General features: G+C 40.2%; 1 protein-coding gene across 3 annotated transcripts in view; it reads left to right on the top strand.

Moving 5' to 3' along the window:
- Positions 1-20317, top strand: part of LOC110989119 (sushi, von Willebrand factor type A, EGF and pentraxin domain-containing protein 1-like) — a 38325-nt gene extending 18008 nt beyond the window's left edge. Inside the window, exons 14-30 of one of the 3 annotated variants that reach the window (XM_087143323.1) lie at positions 309-482; positions 1787-1924; positions 2600-2683; positions 3934-4164; positions 5236-5436; positions 6768-6938; positions 7833-8048; positions 8772-8966; positions 9727-9957; positions 10978-11199; positions 12242-12520; positions 12777-12947; positions 13991-14173; positions 14614-14877; positions 16211-16453; positions 17106-17291; positions 18774-20317. In XM_087143323.1, coding sequence (XP_086999449.1) covers positions 309-482; positions 1787-1924; positions 2600-2683; positions 3934-4164; positions 5236-5436; positions 6768-6938; positions 7833-8048; positions 8772-8966; positions 9727-9957; positions 10978-11199; positions 12242-12520; positions 12777-12947; positions 13991-14173; positions 14614-14877; positions 16211-16453; positions 17106-17291; positions 18774-19060 — 3476 coding nt within the window. In that variant the 3' untranslated portion in view covers positions 19061-20317. Of the gene's footprint in view, positions 1-308; positions 483-1786; positions 1925-2599; positions 2684-3933; positions 4165-5235; positions 5437-6767; positions 6939-7832; positions 8049-8771; positions 8967-9726; positions 9958-10977; positions 11200-12241; positions 12521-12776; positions 12948-13990; positions 14174-14591; positions 14878-16210; positions 16454-17105; positions 17292-18773 lie in introns of those variants that run through there. The other 2 variants (XM_087143324.1, XM_022253265.2) reach the window with 2 other exon arrangements.

The following is a 20317-nucleotide window of genomic DNA, read 5'->3' on the forward strand; positions in this document are numbered from 1 at the left end:
GGAGGCTTGGAACCAACATGAATTCTGAATAAGTCTGATACCATCCCATTCAACAGTTAACAATTTATGAAACAGATTTGATGAACAAGATAAAAATGGCTTTCTCAGGAATAAGGTCCATTGTAGCATTTGCATAATCTTTACAGCTAGTAGTGGTAACATTTATAAAATTTTTGGTGTTTTCTCATTTCTTGATAGTCATGTATCCATGAAATTTATATTCAAAGGTGGATTTGTTGAAGTTAGAGCTTACATGAAAGGTATTTTTAATGTAGAAAGGCTAATGATTAACCTGATTTTTCTTACAGATGCCTGTTCTACACCAGTTGTCGATGGTGGTGATATAGACGTGCAAAGTATGAGACATGGAGGTACTGCACAGCTCACTTGCAGATGGAACCTGAAATCAAGCGTTGGTGATGGCCAGCTGCAGTGCCATGCAGGACATTGGGTACCAGACGGCATTGAATGCATCAATAGAGGTATGCCATCAATAATCATGACTGGCATCATATGGCTTCAACACTGGGTGTCCAGTTTTGCCTTGAGCTTAAGAACAGGGAGGTTGCTGATGTATTTTACAAAAAATTGCTTATACAAACTTCATGTAGGGCATCAAAATGGTGCACAGGATGTCTAAAAGCCTGCTGGACACCCCTCTACAAATATAAGGGAATAAATATAGCTCAGGAGAATGGATAGGACTGTTGTCAGCATTCATCGTCCTGAGACGGTCTTAAATGTCTTAAACGTTAAGCACATATGTGACCGGCCTTAGAAAAATAGGTAATAAGTCACGAGATTCAGGTTGAGTTTTTGATATGGCTGGATTCTGTACATTGAAAGCTACAATTTGATACATGAATGACCCCTGTAGTGCGCTGTGTTCTGGATATAAATAGACATTTGTATATCCACATTTTTGGATTCAATAAAAGCACTTTTTGAGAAAAAGCTCTTGAATTGTAGTGCTTGGAAATGCAATGGTATTGGTATGTAGGATTTCTTACTGAATGATCAATTTTTCATCTTTGTTCGTCAGTATCCATGTTTGTAGTAACAAATTCTGGAAATATAAATATGATAGAAAGTATTAAAGGAAAAAACACCAAATCACATTTTTGAAGAAATTTTTGGGTTTTTTTGTTGAGTGGGTCACATGTTTATTCCCATTCATAAATACTGTTGTAGTCAGAGAGTCAACAGAAGTCAATATGCAATAAATTTCCAAGAATTTCGCTTTCATTTTCCCGAACACCCCTGTCCATTTTATGGTGTATTGCTTTGAGCAAGTAGTCCAGAAGAATCTCCGTATATGGACTTGGCATGCGTGTGATGAGTTCTGCATTCCATGGCACACACAGTCTCTCTTTATGCATAGGAATGGATTAAACAGTCTTATATCCAGGTGCCACCATGTTTTACACAATGGGCATTATCACTTCTCAGCGGGTGTTATCAAACGATACACAGTCGCGTCACACTTGTTGAATAGGGAGACTGTCTAAGATATTTATGAATATGTGTTTCAGTGCTTGCAGCAGATGACTTTCCTGCAATAAGGCGGCCCTTATTCATTTGCATGGTATATTGCTGTAGGCATCCTTTCAAAGCACACATGAAGGGAACAGCTTACAGTTTTTTGTGTGTGTCTTGAAAAGCAATAATCTTTCATGCATGAAATTAGTGTTGTATGTCCTTTTAGTTTTGGGGACACTTTGTTGAAATTGACCGGTGTATAAGAGCAAGTTTTTCAATTGTACATGTATGTATTGATTAAAAAAAGATGCACCTTTCAACGTGGCTTATGGAAAACCTGCATCGCAAAGCCCAATTTCTGAGGTCTCCAGTAGGAAACAAGCTCCCCTGGCAGTGGATGGAGATAGGACTACTGACAAAAACCATGGAAGCTGTACTGTTGCAAGTAAGTCAACTGACCTTTGTTGTAGCCAAATGCAGGACAGTGTTCCTGTTCATATTGAAAGCACTCATAAATTTGCTTCCCAGCGTTTCCACAGTGTTTTATAGTTGAGAGATCTAAGACCCTACATGTACAAGATTTCATGAGATCAACACAAGAGTTCAAGTCGTAAGCTATTCAAGTAAACCGTGACAAAAGCATTCCATTGTCATTGTTTATCCTGTTGAAACAGACAGGTGACTGGTCATTTGACTGGTTTACTATGAGTGGTTGTGTAATGGTCTTGACTCCACCACTGGTTCCCAATATTCAAAGTGGTATGAAGTGCATACAAAAATATAATTTGGCAGAACTTTAAACATCATCTTGGACTCAGTTACAGAAGCATTTATCGATTGCCCTTTTTTTATCAGTGCATATATGTTGATTCTGTACAGCGATGATTTCGTTCAATGAACTGAATAAGATATATAAAACACTAGGGTTCAACTCATCAGTTACATCATTAGTATTAGATGACAAAACTCTCAAAAGTGATACTTTTATTACCACCAATAGACTGAGTTGGGTCCGTGAGTCTGAATATGGATTATATAAACAAAATATTACACAATGGGCTGTGTCCATCTGCACGACTATAAAAGCTAATTCCTATTCAGTGTTGACTTGCTTTTACAGAAAAATCCACACGGCAGGTTTTCTGGGAAGTAGACTTGCAGAATACCTACAAGATAGAATATGTGGTGATCTACACCAAATCCAGTGAGTATGTGGATGGAGAACGGCTCTACATGTAAGAAGGGGTTGTTCTATGGGTACTTACATGTACACTGGAAATGTATGAATTTATAGATGGATGACAGCTTACATAATTCTTCCCAATTTGGATCAACTCCAGAAGATACAGCAGTTACTTCCATACTTTCAGGTTGTGCCAAAGCCATTCAGCAGTATAGGGAAATTGGGTGGAAATTCTACAAAAACATTGGAAAGCCATTTTCAAGAAGCTCAAACTTCTCATGGATGCCATATTGAGATTGTAGCAGTATGAGTTTAAAATAGTCCCCCCCCAAAAAAAAATTAACACAAAAATAATAAACAAGTAACATGCACCAATCAACATGTGAAAGAGAAAAATGTACCATTGAAGCCAATGGGCAGTTAAGAATAAAAAAATGGTGCACCAGGGAAAGCAAGGATGTTGACGGATAAGTGGTAAATTAAAGACTTCACACAGATCTCCTGCACAGAAGGAGTGGATGTTAGTTCAAACATTAAAACGACATTTTGTTTATAATTATACTCAAGTCACGGTGATCATGTGGGGTGCATATTGCTGCGGCCTCATGGTTTAGAGCATTGGATTCGTAGTCAGAGGGTAAAGCTGCAGACTGCAGGTTCAAATCCAGCCTGGGGTCATGGTGCGTGTGCCCTTGGCCAAGGCACTTAATAGCACTCATTGCCTCCCCTCCCGGACTTAATGGGTACTTGTGAGGGCAGAGATGGATATGGTGCTTGATTCAGCTGCTTTTTTATATACGCCGAAATGGCAGCATTGGGCTTTATACTCCACAGGGAGCTGAGATGGTATTTGGAATGTTTCATGGGCTCAGTGAGCAGGGGTATTAATGAAAAGCGCTTTGTTACTAGTTAAAAGTCCTATATAAAAACCTGTTATTGTTATATTAATATTTTTATTATTATGCAAGTGATTAGGGTCCCCTACACTGCAAGGGTAAGCATGGCCGAGTGGTTGAGTTGTTCACGTGGCTATAGGTCTTGGGGTAGGACATTTTACAATGCTGCAACCAGGACATTAGCCAGAAGGCAAAATGGATGGCATGGCTAGAAGCCTGTGCCGAAGGGTGCACTGTAGAGTCTGATAAGCAGAGACATTCACAGGCTTGCCTGCTAAATTGAAGTCTGAAACTGGAAAATGGTGGAAAAATCAAATGATGTTTTTCTACGTAAATTGTTTTCTTTACTTTGTTTTCCATTATGTTCTCTCCTAGAGTCCCAGGTCCGAGGAGCCACAGTCCAAGTTGGATACAGTGGCATGGCTAGGCAGTCCTACAGGCAATGTGGTCAGGAAGTGAATAGACGCACGGTTGCAGTCCCTGAGTCTGGTCTGCGAGTGGATTGCACATTGCAGCTGATTGCTGGACAAATAGTCCGAATCGAGCATCAAGCTGATAGCATGAGCCTGTGCGAGGTAGAGGTGTTTGTCACTGGCCCCGTTGCTAGTAAGTTGGATATGTACCTGTTTGGGTTTACCATCTTCAGATTTCTGACTTCTTCGTTTATTATTTGTCTACCAGCTTCGTTTATTATTTGTCTACCAGCCCATCAGGTAGTGCATGTTGTAGCGAAACAGGTTACTACCAATTTCTCTTAAGTCAGTTCCCCTGGACTCAGTGAACCAGTGAAGCATTCCAACCTTGTTAGCACAAATTTAAAACATGTACATGTAGGTCACTAGAAAAATGCTAAAACATGCCTTAGGTCGAAACCATCAGCTTGGCCCAACACAAGTATTTGTTCAGTAGTTGTGAGGACATACACCTTGCACTACGCTGATTTTTGGGGGACCAAAATGTTGTGAGGACAGAGAACTGTCCCTACAACTCTGTGCCAATTTGCTTAACAATAAAAAACTTCCCCATAACAAAGTGAAAGCCTACCTTTTGATTCAAATGCACCAAACTTGTTTCAACTAGCAATATGCCAGATGCATTGTTCCTGAATGACCTTGCCTTTGTGAGATACAGAATGAACTCATCAGATGGAACAGGTTTTAAATTCTAGCGAACCCGGCCAGTTGCATTGAGCATTTAACAGCTGCAGACGTGTCATCAACTCTGAGACAACAAGAACTATATACGTGTAGTACCATTGAACATTGTCACTGTTGGATTATCGTTGGTGCTCAGAAGTTGCTGAGAGTTGCCCGAGGCTGATTTCTGCCTTAAGATGGGTAACTGTTAAACTATATGCCACTCGAATGGACCTATGTGTAGAACTGTTTGCCATCATACCGTGCAGGAACTCTGGCAGAACAAAATGGTGAAAAACCTTCACCAAGCAATCTGTCACCATAAAGATCCCCAAATCGTCCACCAATCTTCAGTTATGCCATACATCTAAGGTGCTTTTGGCAGGTTGGGTCCCTATGAATCATGTCAGAAAATCCTGACTTGTTTACCAAGTCAGGATCTTGTATCCAAGCTCAAGTTGCAGTTTGCTGCATCTTGTAACTCTACTAATGAACTTTCCAAAAACAGGCTGACCACTTAAACTATCATTTGTTCAACCAGCGTGTCGAATTCCGGACATAGCCGGAATGAGACAGACACTGGCAGGAACCAACGAGGAGCTGCATGCCGGTACCAGAGTTCCTCCAGGTACAGCTATTGACTACAGCTGTGAGGGTGAGAGTTACCAGCACAACGGAGTCAGAGATAATCACTGTAACAGTGATGGTACATGGGCGAATACTAACCCCAGTTGTGATGCAGGTGTGTGATGTTCCATACTTTATCGATTAGTGTTGGTACTTCGGTTTATACTCATAGGAGTGCTAGATTTCCACAAATTTTATCCTTTAAGGTCTGGCCAGGCACTGTACCCAATTCTCTCTCTTTTTAAAACGCAAGCGAGCAAGGAAATTCAGCCACATTGTTCCCAAAAGTAGCCTTTAGGGTAGACACAGACTACATATTTACGCTGCGGGTTAGAGAGGGATTTTTTGATACTAACAGAAAAAAGTACCGCTTGGCAGCGAGGTGAATACTCACTGCTATGATGTCACCTGGTCGCCTATATTTCTACTTCCAAGGCGCGAGGTGGAATCGGCCAATAACTTGCTTCGATTTGCTCATGAATATATATGAGCTGTAGTAATACAGGTTACCAGGCGGCTCAACATATGTATCATTCATTTAATGGAGAGGCATGTGAAAATTGACAACTTTTACAATTTCAATTGTTTTAACTACATGTATGCGTATTTTGGAGTAGCCATTTAACGGGCTTCCTTCTGCAAAACATCATTAACTTCTAAGTAACATCAGTGGTAATGCTAGGGTCAGGAATCTTGATCTTTGTTACATGGACACACTCATCTGTGCACCATTTACACATGTGGGAAATGTTGATTTTTTTTGGTAAAGGGACTGGCATCTTTACTAATTACTGCTGGCTAAATAACCACTGTTTTCATTGTCATTCTAATTACTAGGTTCATTTGAAGCTGAAGTTTCAAATAAAATAGTGGTTTGAATAATCTACCTTTCAGAGGATCATATGAATGTTTCTTACTGCATAATGTTTTTTCAAAGGACATGTAGTAGTTTTGTTGAAGTCTAAAATAGGGGTAACTTTTGTCTTCAAAGTCCACAAACATGTACTCACCCGTTCTTTTTTCCAAATTATATTTAGTGTTTACATATATCCAGTGGGGGCGGGGAGACAGATTTTTGCCTGAATCAAAAGAGCCAGCATTTTAGAAACGGTATTTCCACATGCCTTGGGTGGTTAATGAGGATTTTGAATAACAAACAAATTTGGATACTTATTTTTTTGAACATTTCGACTTTACCCACCCCCTGTCCGCGAGCTAGATACGCCACTGACTATGTTTTGTATTTAAAAAACTAAAAAAAAAAGCCAGCCCACATATGTGAGGGCAGAAAATGTACCGTATGTAACTTTACATATGTATAACTGCATTTGTCTGTGTTAACACTTGGGTGGAATTTTTTGAAATTGAAATAGAAAATTGGGACATTTACATGTACATGCTTTTAATCTTTGCCGCAGCAAAACAATGTGCTTTTTCTATTTTCAGCTGATTGTGAAGTTCAGGCCCCTGAAAATGGTTGGCTATTACAGCAGATAAGCCGTCTTCCTCACGGCTATCAGCTTGCCTACTCTTGTAGAGATAGATATGAAAAGGCACAAGATATCGTCACTCATTGTGAGTCAGGCGAGTTGACCCCTGAACCCCGGTGTGTCCCTGGTAAGTATTCGTTTGAAACAAAAATTAAAGTTCAAGAAAGAGAAACTGTCAACTGATCAAATTTTAACGAAAACTTAAAAATGAACTTGTACTCTGTTATGACTCAACAGCAGAATAGATTTTTAAACTGAGAAACTTTGAAAGAAAAAAGAATCAAGGACATGAGCTCAGTTTGAAAATGTTTGTCAACAGGTGTTGTCAGAACGCATGACATTAACCTGCCACCAATTTCAGGAAAACAGGTGTAGCGCCGCATCATGCGTAAACCTTATGCCAGAAGTATGTGGTGTAGCTGTGTAATATGTTTGTGGTTGAGTTTACAAAAAGTTGCGTAGCTTTGTAGCATCCTAACTATCTGAAAATTCATTGTCAAAAATGATCAGAGTGTAAAAGATGACTGTTCCTTTTCAGTCTCATGACAACTGTAGTTCCATGAGTAATTTTGGAAATGTTTTGGTATTTTCTTTGTTGGAGCCAAGTTCTTTCACAGGTAAACACAGTTCCAAAATCTCCAAAAGCAGTGATGAGCCTTAAGTGAGCATGATTGGTTGATAGTTAAATAACTGATTTCAACTCTTCACTACCCAAAACTGATTGTACACAGTGAAGTTGTAACTTTAAGTTGTAAACACCATTAGTTGTGCTAGTCATGAATTTATGCAGGGGAAAGCTTTCCCAAAATGTGTGAGAGTTTGTTGCACAACTTACACGACCAAATATTGCGTATGTGAAAGTCAGCTATTACGTACATTTCATGAAATTGGCTGCAGCAGCGAAAATGTGCTTGTTGGATGATAATTCTTGAGAAAACTTCATAATATCATCTAGTCTTGCCCTGATGTAAATTCTGTTGAGGTTAACAGTTGACTTTGCTTTCAAAATATTTTGCTTTAGAACATTGTAGACTACAGGCAAGTGATTTCGGTGATGTTATCATCAATAACAACGAACCTGCACCTGATGCTTACGGAATTATACACATACCTCATGGTACTGAAGTCCATTTCACCTGCGCAAGAGGACATAATCTGATAAATCAAAATAGAAACACTCCTCGGTGTTGGATGGGAAATCTTCAGGATATCACTCACATCCCATATTGTAGCCCAGGTAAATTCTGGTATTATTAAAAGTACCGCAACAACTATTTGCAGATCCAGTGTAAAAATCTTCTATGTAAGAGCTACTCTGCAAGCCAAGACATGGATTCACTAATTTACTTGTTATGACTTTCTGTGCATGACAACATTTTGTGTGTACATGGACCAATGGCCGTGTTCGAATCACTTGGCTATTGCCGGAATTTACACTCAACTGGCCGCGGTCACTGCAATAGACTTGTGTGCAATTTCGGCCTTGGCCAGGTGATGTGGACATGACCTTTGGTACTCTGTCAATAGCATGGGCTCTGAGTGTACACCGTCAACCCTGCTTGTTATCTGTTATGACTTACATGTATATCTGGTTGGAGTATTCAATATCTGCATAATTCCATTCTCACACAGATTTAAAAATATTATAAAGTTTACAAAAAACTTTACCTTGGAAAGAGAAAAATACAATGCTTTAATAGCAACACAACAAATACATGTGTGCAGTACACTCTCCCATGGTATATATTTTGCAAAGATTTGGGAATTTTATCATCTTAACCTGCCAGGCCTGCAAACATTACTGTAAGGGTTAACTAAACAATGCCATTTTTTTGTATCATTGCTGAAATTTGATAAGATCAGGAGTAATAATTTCTGTTGGCCTTCCAGATGGCTTGTATATTTTAATCAGCATATTTTTTTATTGAAGATAAACTTTGTAACTTAATGCTTTACACAGTTACATGTGACTATCCACCATACCCCCAGCATGGCAGCTACAACCTGGAGCAGGGGGACAGTGCGGTGCACGGTTCTGCCATAAGGTACGAGTGTTATAAGGGATATCAGTTACAAGACCCATCCAAAGAATATTCTTACTGCGTTGATGGGAGATGGAGCCCAGAGGAGCTACCTGTGTGCCAACGGCTGACAGGTAAGCACTGGAAGTGTCCTGGGGTCAGTATGACACATGCGTATTCCATGATAACCGCCTTGAGCAGAGGCACCTCCTCATTGGTTGAAAAGAATTATGTTGGTGGGAGTGTCATTTTTGTTGGTAGTTACGTGACCGTAAAGTGTGCATTTCAAAGTCATTGTGAACTGGTGAAATGCAGAACCTGTCAAAGGAGTCATCATTGCCAGGAAAACTGCACCCTCTCTTGTTCCCACTCGGGACAGAAAGCAATGTGCAGAAATGATGTCACCGTAGCTTCCACGATGCATGTTTTCCACGGAGATTTGATTTTTAGTGAAGTTTGCACTGCCTCCGTCGTCGAGTGGTTCATGAGAAAAAGCTCTTTTCAAGCTTACTTGAAAAGATCCAAACTTAAAACGTATTAGCACTAGAAACCATAACTATCCTCAAACATCAAATTTCCATTGAATTTTTAACTTGGGGTTTGGGCTACTGTAGACTTCTCTATGAAATTATTCTTAGTAGTTGTCAGATGCCAGAGGGTAAGAAGAACACTGTTACAACAGACAAAATGTGATTTGTTCTGAATTTGGCAAAAAATTTATACCAAGTGTCAGTCATCACCTTGATGCTTTGAACATTATTATGTTTTCAACAAGATGTACATGTAGTGGAGGACTAGCATAGAAATCAAAACTTGTCAGCAATTACTCAAGCTCATTACTTAAAGAACAAACATTTATTATCGTTTACGTCTTCTCTGATTATTTATTCACAGTGCCAGTAACAGAAACACCAAATGCAAATGCTCCATGCCCCACGCCTTCTCCACCCAATGCCTTGGTCTTCCACAATGGCCAAAACATTGCCTTGCTTGACTATGTAATCAATTATGGTCCTGGTGACTGGATTGTCATTCGCTGTGTTGACCGCTACAGTGCAAATGGGAGGAAGGTAGTCAACTCTATGTGTTTAAACGGTGCTTGGACTCCTGCCTTGCCATCCTGTGGTAAGACAAACGTTCGTGGCTGTGTGTTCTGATCGAGAAAGCCTGCAGAGTTATGCTCATGCAGTATGACTGCACTAGTTTGTGCTTTCAGCTATAGGAAAAGTATATGTTCAGCAGTTTTCAGTACAGTGCGTATAAATAATGTAATACTTTTCTGTCGTATCCAGAGACATGAGAGAAATAATGCTTTTCACATTACAAATTTTTGGCATTGTTTACACAGTGAGGTTGAAATATGTGTTATACATCTACAGTGTTCAATCATTGTACACCAGGATTATTTCACACTAAACCGACCCGACTGCTTGGGATTATATTTTCCCCCCCAAAAAACATATTCTACGGAAAAGACAAGCTCTGTGAGCATCTAGTAATAATGTAAAGTGAAACACCTCAGGCTGTGCCGGGAGTGATATTTGCAGTAGCGGGCCACTTTCAGTTGCTGAGTCTGGGCACTACACAAGATCTACCTACACCACCTGCTAGACTGGATGTGTGTATGAATGGGAAGGCATGCCGGTTTCCCGTGTCAAAGGGACAGTTTGTTATTTTTCGATGTTTGGGACTGCAGTTGTCCCCGCACTTCACGTACGTGTGTGCACAAAACCAAAGGGAACAATCAGAGCATGAGGGCATTTGATTTTGCCCCATCCAGACAACACGATGCTAAGGCCAATGATGTAATCACAGTTTTCAATAACTCTCTCTCTAATGACAATGTTAGCTACAGACATGAATTTAGACTTAAATTACAATTTTAACCATGTGCACAAAATGGGGACACTGGGTTGGATGTTCCAGATATTGCAGCCGGCATTCTTAGGACAAATTGAGCAACGTACTTCTACTTGTCAGGCAGTCTGGTACATGTAGTCTGAGATGTTTTCACATTTAACGCTCTGTAAATCGTCCCATTTTTCTTTGTCTTCTGTTCCACCACCACTTCTATCATCCACCTGTCATTTTTTTGTAAATATTCAATATCGAATATTTAACCAATTTCCTTTTTTTGTTTGACAGAGGCTACATTTCAGAAGCGCTCCTGCTCTCGTCCAACCACTATCCCACATGTCAGACAGTACGTGGATGGCTTAGTCAAGTTACCTGACAGCCTCCGCACTGTGTTTCACCATAACTCCTACATGATATCACGCTGTGTGGATCCACTGAAGAAGAAATTAATGACTGGTGCGCTCCGAATGTGTAATGACGGCCAATGGGATGGACCAGTGCCGAGATGTGGTATGCAGTTGTGCATATGTTGCTGCATGCACAGTAATCTTAAATTACGAAGACAGTATAAAGCGAGGCATTCAGGTTGCGACCGAAAGGCTTTTTATCGAGGACATTTACCCAGAGCTGTGGGAAATCTTATTGAAAGGCATTTTGGCAGATGCTGAAATACCCAGTATCGTAGACTTATAAGTGCCGAGATGTGGTATGTTTTCACGTTAAATTTATGTGCAAAGCTGGCCATTGTAGTTGTACTCTTTACTAATACATTATAACCCCTTATTGCTCTCTGTTTTGATGCCCCATTTTGCCCCAAAGTTTGAGGGTAGTCTGGTAACTTTAGGCATTTTGATAAATTTTGAGGAGTCCATATCAGCAGGCGAGAATAACAGAGGTAAAAAACGGCAGGATCCATGTGACTGCGCCTTATTGCCAGATATTTGGAGGTTACTGAACACAAACTCGTAGGGTTAGTGCAGTAAAGTCACACATTTCAATAAAAGATGCCTGTATAAAGGCCATTTTACTAACAGGGCGGACTCCCATCCGTTATACAAATATGTACATGGACACAATTCTGTATGCAATTTGGTATACATGCAAGGTGTTGAGTGGCAGACACTTTAATTTGCAATTAAAAGTTCACCATCGCTAGAACTCGCTGCCCTTACTCGCTGGTCAGTCTGAGAGACTGACATAGTGTTTGGAATTCATCCCTCGATATACCATTTCCTTGTGAAATCCCAAAGGGCTTTTTCACAGATATTGACCAGGTGATTATAGGTTTTTGAGGCCCTATCCCCCATGATAATGATGGGCAGACCATATAGTACCCCCATACACTCTTTAGGGGATTAAACACTTATTTGGTTTCACTGGTCACTCAGCAATGGAGGTTTCTCAGGAGTATTTCGCTGATTGCTAATCTTTTAACAGGCTGAAAAATCCTTTTATAAAAAGTTCAGGAAAATTCAGGGCACAATGGTATGTCAAGGGATTTTTAAGGGGAGAGGATGTTCATTGTGGTATCTGTTTTTGATTCCAATGATAGAGTCTGCAGCGATTAGCTTCGCCATACCCTCCCTGTACACCATGCTCCACCAGTTCCTTGCTAACGGAACCCTGCTCATCTACCCACGTGTTGGTGAACTGACCATCCAATGCATTGTCTCAGGAGGAAAATCATCACTGAGGGCCAGTCACTCAGAAGGATTTACACCAATAGAAAATGGGAAAAGGTTTGGTAGACCAATAGAAAGTCATTCCGGGATTTATACATGTTTGAAGGCAGGGAGTGAGGACTACCATTTACTTTCTATACAGGTAAGAGGTAAGTTCATGTATCAACTGATTTATTATCAAAATCTGCATTTTGGTCTTAAACTCTTTGAGTTTTAAATTGAAACTATGAGATAATAATAATAATGAAATAATAAATAATCTACATGAGTGAACAATGCTACCAAGTGTGCGCATGTTTCATTTTCTTTAAATCTTTTTCCCTCATCATGTGATCCACTGTTGTGATTGAGTAAACTATAATCATCTGCTGTGTTTTTTTCTGTATCACTTATAATTTTCCCTAGCTGTATCCTGTGGAGAGCCACTGCCTCCATTGAACGGTCGTCGTATTGGCAATGAGTTCCACCTGTCGCAGACAGTGTCCTTTGAATGTAACGAGGGATACAGCCTCCTTGGGGAGTCACAGATTAAGTGCAATGCTGGAGAATGGCTAGGTGAAATTCCGCGCTGCAAAGGTGAGCATTAGATGGATTTGTAATCCTGAAAGCATAATGATTGATTTTAAACAATGAAGAATTAAAAATCAATTCTTTAGAATTGCTTCCGTTGTCATTTGTCTATTAAATATGACATCACAAAAAACGGTTAAACTTTAGCTTTGTAACATGTGAAATTTTATCAGTTGTTGTATGAACCGTATGTACAATAAGAATGGAGCAGCACTGCATTGCCTAACTCACATTAGCAAATACAAGATTACATGGAGGTAAACAGCTGTCGTGCCTAGGCAGGCTCTGGATTGGTGAAGCTCCAAAGCACCTTTGTTTTCCCAAACCACATCCTATATGCTAGTCTAACTCCCAGCAACACTTCTGTTGCCACATGATTTGTCTGTACCTACTGTGGTGGCACAAAAAGGACAAGTACCTCTCAGCTGTCCCCTTTGCACCACCCTACCTCACCCTCACGTCCTTCCTCCCGCTTGCTGCACTCCAATAGAATTTGACAAGGATAAAAAAGCCTGGCAGTGCCAGTTACCCAACCCATGGACTGCCCTTTCAAGAATGTGGGACCCCATTGACCTCCTCTTAAGTTTACCCTCCCCAATTGCTCCGTCCTCCAATGTGGCACCTGCAGATCGCAGCTAGTGCAGTTATGCTGCTCTTTGGTATGACCAAAACTTGCAAAAAGGAATGGTTTTTCTGCTGCCACCAAGCATCTTAAAGTGTCTTATTACCTGCAAAGTAGAAGGAGTATTGGTGCTACTGTTTGAAATACGGGTCCAGCAACCATAAACAGGCCGTACATTCCAGTCAAAACGTGGATGTGTGTACAGGTATATATATTTTGCATGTTGGGCCTGCAAACCTCTGAGCGCATGCAAAGTTTCACCCAAAAAAGATGTTGTTGCAGTAGAAACATAATGACAGAGCCCATACTGTAATTGGTCCTGCAAATCGACAGCCCCTAAATGGTATGATATTAGACATTTTTAGATTGCTGTTTAAAGTCAAAGAAAAGGAAGAATTAATATTGGTTCCGTGTGTTCCTCTGCCAGCTCGTGCGTGTCCTGAGATCCGCATGGAAGAACTCGACCCCAACCTGAGACTCAAGGTAGACGGAGGTACATCTCAAGGCTCAGTGTTAGCATTTTCTTGCATATTAGGATTCTATAGTGTCGGGGAAACGTTCCTGACATGCCAGGGTGGACGCTGGTCCCATCCCTTCCCCACTTGCAAAGGTGAGGCTCAGTTTTTCCTTGGAATTGATGAAATGCATTATAAACATGTACAGTTTAGAAGTATGCAAGGTCTGTATAACAGTCACGATTAGGATATCAAGAGCTAATATGAAATTTGCAGCGCTGGCTTTGATAGTGCTACGAGTGATTTTGGTAATCTACAATTTCATCAACCTGTAACGTTTTCCTGGAAATGTTATATTGTTGCTGTGTAATTCAGACTGATTGCAGGAATTGAACAAATCAGCTGAAGCCTGTGTGATCAACATGAAGCACGTTATCCATTTCCATGAAAGATTTTCCTCTCAAACAGGGCTTGAACAGAACAATGAGTGTCATTGAAAGATTTTGTGAAAACTGGTAAAGTCGTACTTTTTAAAATAGTTCAAATTGAACAGATTCCATCTTACCTCAACAGGCCTTTATCCTTATTTTGGTAGCTAATGATGAAGATGTGCTTGACACTGGCCCGTTACTAACACCAGGCACTTGCAATTGCGAGGTCTGGCAGAGATGTGTACCAAACAGCTACGGCCAGTGGACGTGCAACTGCATTAATCCCCGGCAGTGTGATGACACCACAAGCCAGCAGCAATACTGTGGGAGTGACGGCCACACGTACGCCAGCATCTGCAGACTGAAGGCCACTGCCTGTCTGCTGGACCTAGACATTCAGGTCGCCAGCCAGGGACCTTGTCCAGAAAGTATGGAATGAATCATTTGTCGTTTATGTCAGATTATGTTTTTCCCCTCTGAGGGCCATTTTGTGTGAAATCTCTCTGAAGTTCTCAGGATTTCGGATAAGATCCTTTTTAAAGATGTAACAATAAACTCAGATGCAATAGCCATTGTTTCACCCCTGCATTCATCATTATCAGCCACACGTACCTGTGTTGGATAATGCAATTAAACTAAAGAAAAGTCACTTCTCCAGACTGGCACCATTTACCTCAGCGTCATCCTCACATACATATGCACAACTCACACAGTGCATTTTGTGAGCCTGTAGCCTGTCTGTGTATCCTAGTGTTTTCAATGTCATTATCACAACGTAATAGTGCAGTGATATGTAATGTGTTGCTAGCAGATAAGGGACAGTCTTTATTGTTTGGGGCATGCACGGTCTGCCATGTGCAATGAAATTTTTCTACCTTGTAGTGATGTCATTACTGCCTCGTCATGTCAACTTTTCAAAACTCCCACAACTTTCCAAAAGTATCTACATAGTCTGTGGAATACATGTAGATGCTTCCATAACCTCACCCACAGATTCTCTATTTTGCTTTGCTGAGAGATGTGCACATGACATTTGCTATTTAGCTATTTTGGTTTGCATAAGAACTATACTTGAATCAGCCAAACTACTAAGTAGTAAAGCCGCAGCAACCAAAGAACAATACGTATGGCCACCGGCAGTGTGTACACATGCATACTTGTGTCCGCGTTGGGTGCATTCCAAATGGCTATCACCACTGAGCTGGGTTCAAACATTTTCTGAAGAGGTAGAAAAATGCTGGTAATTTTTTCTACAAATTTCTTATTTAACTAAATGTAGTCTATATGTGTAGTTAGATCAAATTAATCAGTTATTGCTCAAATCAAACAGACCCTGGGGAAGAGATTTTATTGTACAAATAGTGACTGCTTTATTTCGTGAAGGACCAGTAACACTGGCCTCCCTCAGTCATCCATGGAGCATTTCTTTTTGTCTCGGGAAAAATGGAATTCTTCGTGGATTATCTCTTGAGGCTAGTTTCACTACACCACTCCAAGCAGTCAATATTTGTATACAACTGCACACCAGCACCTGTGATATTCAGCATATTTTAATATTTACATGAAATTATGTAAGAGAATCTGTCTTGACTGTAAGATTTTGACCAATCAAGAGCAGTGGTTTATAATTGGCCTCAGATGATTTGTTAAGAATGTCCACGCAAAGTTTTTTTCAGATCTGCCTTTTTTGGAATGTCGAAGCATTGAGTTTTTAAAATATGCTTTTGTGTATATATACATGTATTTCTATACATTTTGTAGAGGAAGTGTTCACTCCTGGGCCGCACGACTGCAGATGCGAGGTTTGGGAGAAGTGTGTGGTCGAGAGCGTTGGTCAGTGGACGTGCAAGTGCATCCATCCCCGGCAGTGTGAGGACGTTGCAGGCCAGCAGGAATACTGCGGGAGTGACGGCCGGACATATGCCAGCATCTGCAAATTGAAGGCTACTGCCTGTATACAAGAAAGAGACATTGAGATTGCTAGCAACGGATCTTGCGCAGGAGGTGAAATATTTTTTCAGTGGAGGGGATGCAAAGCAGCCCCCAAGTGATAATCTGGTCAATGAATTGAAAAATGTTTCTGGAATGTGCCCTTTTTCACTGAAATATGTGCCTTCTCCTTTGCATGTATGTCTTGTCTCACCAGAATGTACCAAGATCATTCAAATTTCTCAAAGTTTCCCAGAAGGGAGTGTTACCTGCCTTGGTGTCGATTTTGATGGTAGCCATTCAAGCTCCATGCATAAATTTGTTGTCGTTTGTGATTTACTGAAGTGTAATATTCACAAGAGCCTCCAATGCTTGGAAACCCACACCTTGTCTTGGTCCCACTTGGGGTCGATAGTCCTCTCTATCCTCTTTCCAAATTTCTGAGAGAAGGATCATATATATAGAACCGCAACTTGTTCATCCCAGTCTTTAGACTAAAAGTAGACATGTCTCATTCTGTCAAAGGCTTGTCATTATTTTTTATGCGTAAATGGGTTATAATAAAATTCTAGTCAGCACCATAACCTTTTCTTTTTACTTTCATCAAACGAATTTTTTTCATTTTAGGAATTCAGCGACACCTTTCCTGAGATCTTCTTGGTAAATTTACCAACTAATACATAACTGCTCATTACGGCATCAGTTTAATTTTTTTTGGCAACAACAGAAAACCCAGAAGAACTTTCATCGTACATAGAGAGTTCCTATGAGAATTCGGAGTATTCAGTGGTTACTGAAGATAGTCATGGCGCAAGCAACGCTACTGAGGACTCAGCATCGGAGGACCACGTGGTTTATTGCAGGGACTGTCCCAACCCGGACCTCAGGACTGTTTGTGAAAACTCAACACATGGTATGCAAAGCCCACGTTCGCCAAAATGGTTTTCACATCTGGAAATATCCTTTTCCAGTTCTTTGCAAAGGAATGTTCTTCTCTGTCCTCACAGTTCTAGTGCATCGAGGGATTTGTATAAAGTGTTTGTTATAAAACCTCACCCACAGATTCTGTATCTTGATTGGATGAAAGCCAGTCATATGGAATTTACTCTTTTAGCTATCTTGTTCATGGCCAAAAGGAATGTAACTCCGTGTAGCAACCAATGAACTATATGCATAAAGACCAGCATTTTGTGTGCATTGGGTGTCAAACACATTCCGAATTGCTAGCACTACTGGCTGGGTTCAAACATCTTAAAAAGAGGTCATTGATAGAAAAGTGCCAGTAAATGAATCCCTTATTCCTAAGGACATATTTTTGTCTATTGAAATATGCAAATTAAGTAACTGGTTAAATTAAGCAGAGTATGCGGGAGAACTGTTATAAAACAAATATTGACTACTTTGCCTTGTGGCATAGTAAAACTAGCTTCTTTGATGATCCGTAGAGCATTCTATTTTCTTTCAGCTTTGCCTCGGAAAAATAGTATTCTCTACAGGGGTGATTTAAGGATTTTTCAACAATCTCTTTTGACATCTTGAAAGTCCCGAGTGTACCATTAACATGTTTTTACATACAAAAAGTGATATACAGCTCAAGCAATTGGTATCTTAGGGGTGTCTTGAGGCAAGTACAAATGTAAACCATAGACCCTATGCTGCTGTGGGGCCCTCAAAAACCACTAATGGCCATTTTGTGGATATTGTATTCTTCTCCAATCACAACCCTGTCTCTATGGATCACCTTGGGAGGCAAACGTTTCTACACCATTTGATGTAGTCAATGTCTGTATACCAGTCACATAGTCATGCCGGTAGGCTGAAGTTACAACATCAAATTTGGTGTATTCTAATGGCTGTACATGTACTTTTAAAAACCTATTGGAAAGATGTTCCATATTTGTTCATGACCAACGTTTTTGATTACCATGACATCTATTACTTCGACAGTGCCCACAGCCTACTAAGGGCATTGTCAAACTTACGCACCTGGTGTGGACTTCAAAACTTAAGAATCCACAGCCATGCAAGTTGTGTAAACCAAGCTTCACCTGCACAAAGTTTTCCCCTCTCTGAAAACAGATGGAGAGACATTTTGGGGGTCATATAACTTGAAACTGATTGCACAAAAGTAAACATCTCCCTCATACTGCTGTGCTTACTGAAGCAGACACTCCTTTAGTAACGCTTTTCTTCCTGCCTACCCAGAGTGGTTCATAGATGATGCTCTCTTTCTGTTTTTTTTTTCCCCAACTACAGCCTGCTTTTCCCCAACGACAGCCTACCCCATATTGTTGTACTAAGTGAAGCAGACACACCCTTGGTGACACTTTTCCTCCTACCCACTCAAAGTGGTTCATAGATGTTGCTTTCTTTCTTTTTTTCCCCCTGACTACAGCTTTTGCGGGCGTACCGACAAGGGTCCACTCATCACCATCGGGAAGCCTTGTCTACAGCTTGCGTGTGGAGAATGGAATTAAAGGACTCAATCACTCAAATGTCACTGTGTCAATTCAAGGCACTTTCAATGAAGTGAACCAATGTCATTGCCCCCGTATTACCCTGCGGCACGATGTTTACTTATTTGTTTGGCGACAGGTAGACAGTACAGCAGATTTCCAAATCTCGGGTGGCTTTGTTGGGCTGTGGTCCGACAATGAGGGAGGATACCATGAAATGTGCTAAAGTTGTGTCCAGGGCATTCACATTTTCCTTGTAAAGGGAGAATCGGCCTAAATGTTTAAGTATGTACATGTATATTCAAAACAGAACACAGTAAGATATTTTATAGATATATGCAATATATCTTTTTAATACGACCCTTGAAAATGCCTGTATGCATCCTAGTTAACCATATATTCGTTGGCAGTGTCTTCAGAAAAATTTGAGAGAGCTAGCCTTGTTCGTACCAAACAAATTAGAATGGTTGTACCAAATATATTGATACCATATTGTTATGGAATCAAGGGTGTGAAAATTGAGGTTTTTGGCTGATTTTTAGCTTTTTTGTTTTGTAGTTGACCCTGAATTTAAACTTTTTTCTATACCTGCCGTGTATCAACGGATGGGGACTTCTTACATTTCAGCTTTTTGCTAGCTGTTTTCAGCTTTAATTTCAGGTGGCCACTCGCACCCCTAAGGAATACTCAGAAACCAAATATTTGGAGATAAAAATCACTGAAACAAAGAAGGAAACATACTATCATTTGATTACTAATTTGAATTCTAAGCATAAATCAAGGTGGTCGGAGTAAAGGTTGAGGTAGCTCGATGCTTTTGACCAACAACAAGGCTAAACAATTCCTTAAAGATTTCTTTTTACTTTTTGCAGGAACATTCCTTTTTGTTTCTGTTTTGTGGCCATAAATATTCAAATATCAATCTAATGGAACATCGGATATTTAAACATCCAATTCTTCGAATTGACTTCTTCTTGAAAAAGTACATGAAAAATGAGAAGAATTCCTGAGAAGAATGGCTCATAGTAATCCCCTTTCCTACCCAAAAATATACACTGTAGTTTTACTGTGACACAAGTGACAATTTTTGTCAGTGTGTAAGACTTTCGCTTCCCAATGAATGTGCCTCCAAGTATCCAAATGTGAAATCTAACATACATCTGTATCTTGCCGTCTGAGAATTTGAAAGAGAAGACAAACTGTATTACTGAAAGTTAGCAATCCGTAACTGCCATTATTTTAAATGAAGCATCTGACAATAGTATCACATAATCAGAGTGGCCACAGCTTTTGTAACAGTTGCCAGGAATTGCATTAAATGTTCTTTTGTTCACTTAACTAAGTGGCTCGTTGATAACGTCAGTCATTCATTCTTTATTGGGTTTGGATTCCCGTTTATCTCCATTATCCCGGGAATACCAGCTAAAGTGTTGTTTTTTTCAATGGGGAACCTGACTTGAATAAAGGTAGTAACCGTTGACAA

This window comes from Acanthaster planci, linkage group LG11 (assembly GCF_054643075.1).
Source record: "Acanthaster planci isolate LZ-2023a linkage group LG11, COTS_SCS, whole genome shotgun sequence".
In the NCBI taxonomy this organism is placed as follows: Eukaryota; Metazoa; Echinodermata; class Asteroidea; order Valvatida; family Acanthasteridae; genus Acanthaster; species Acanthaster planci.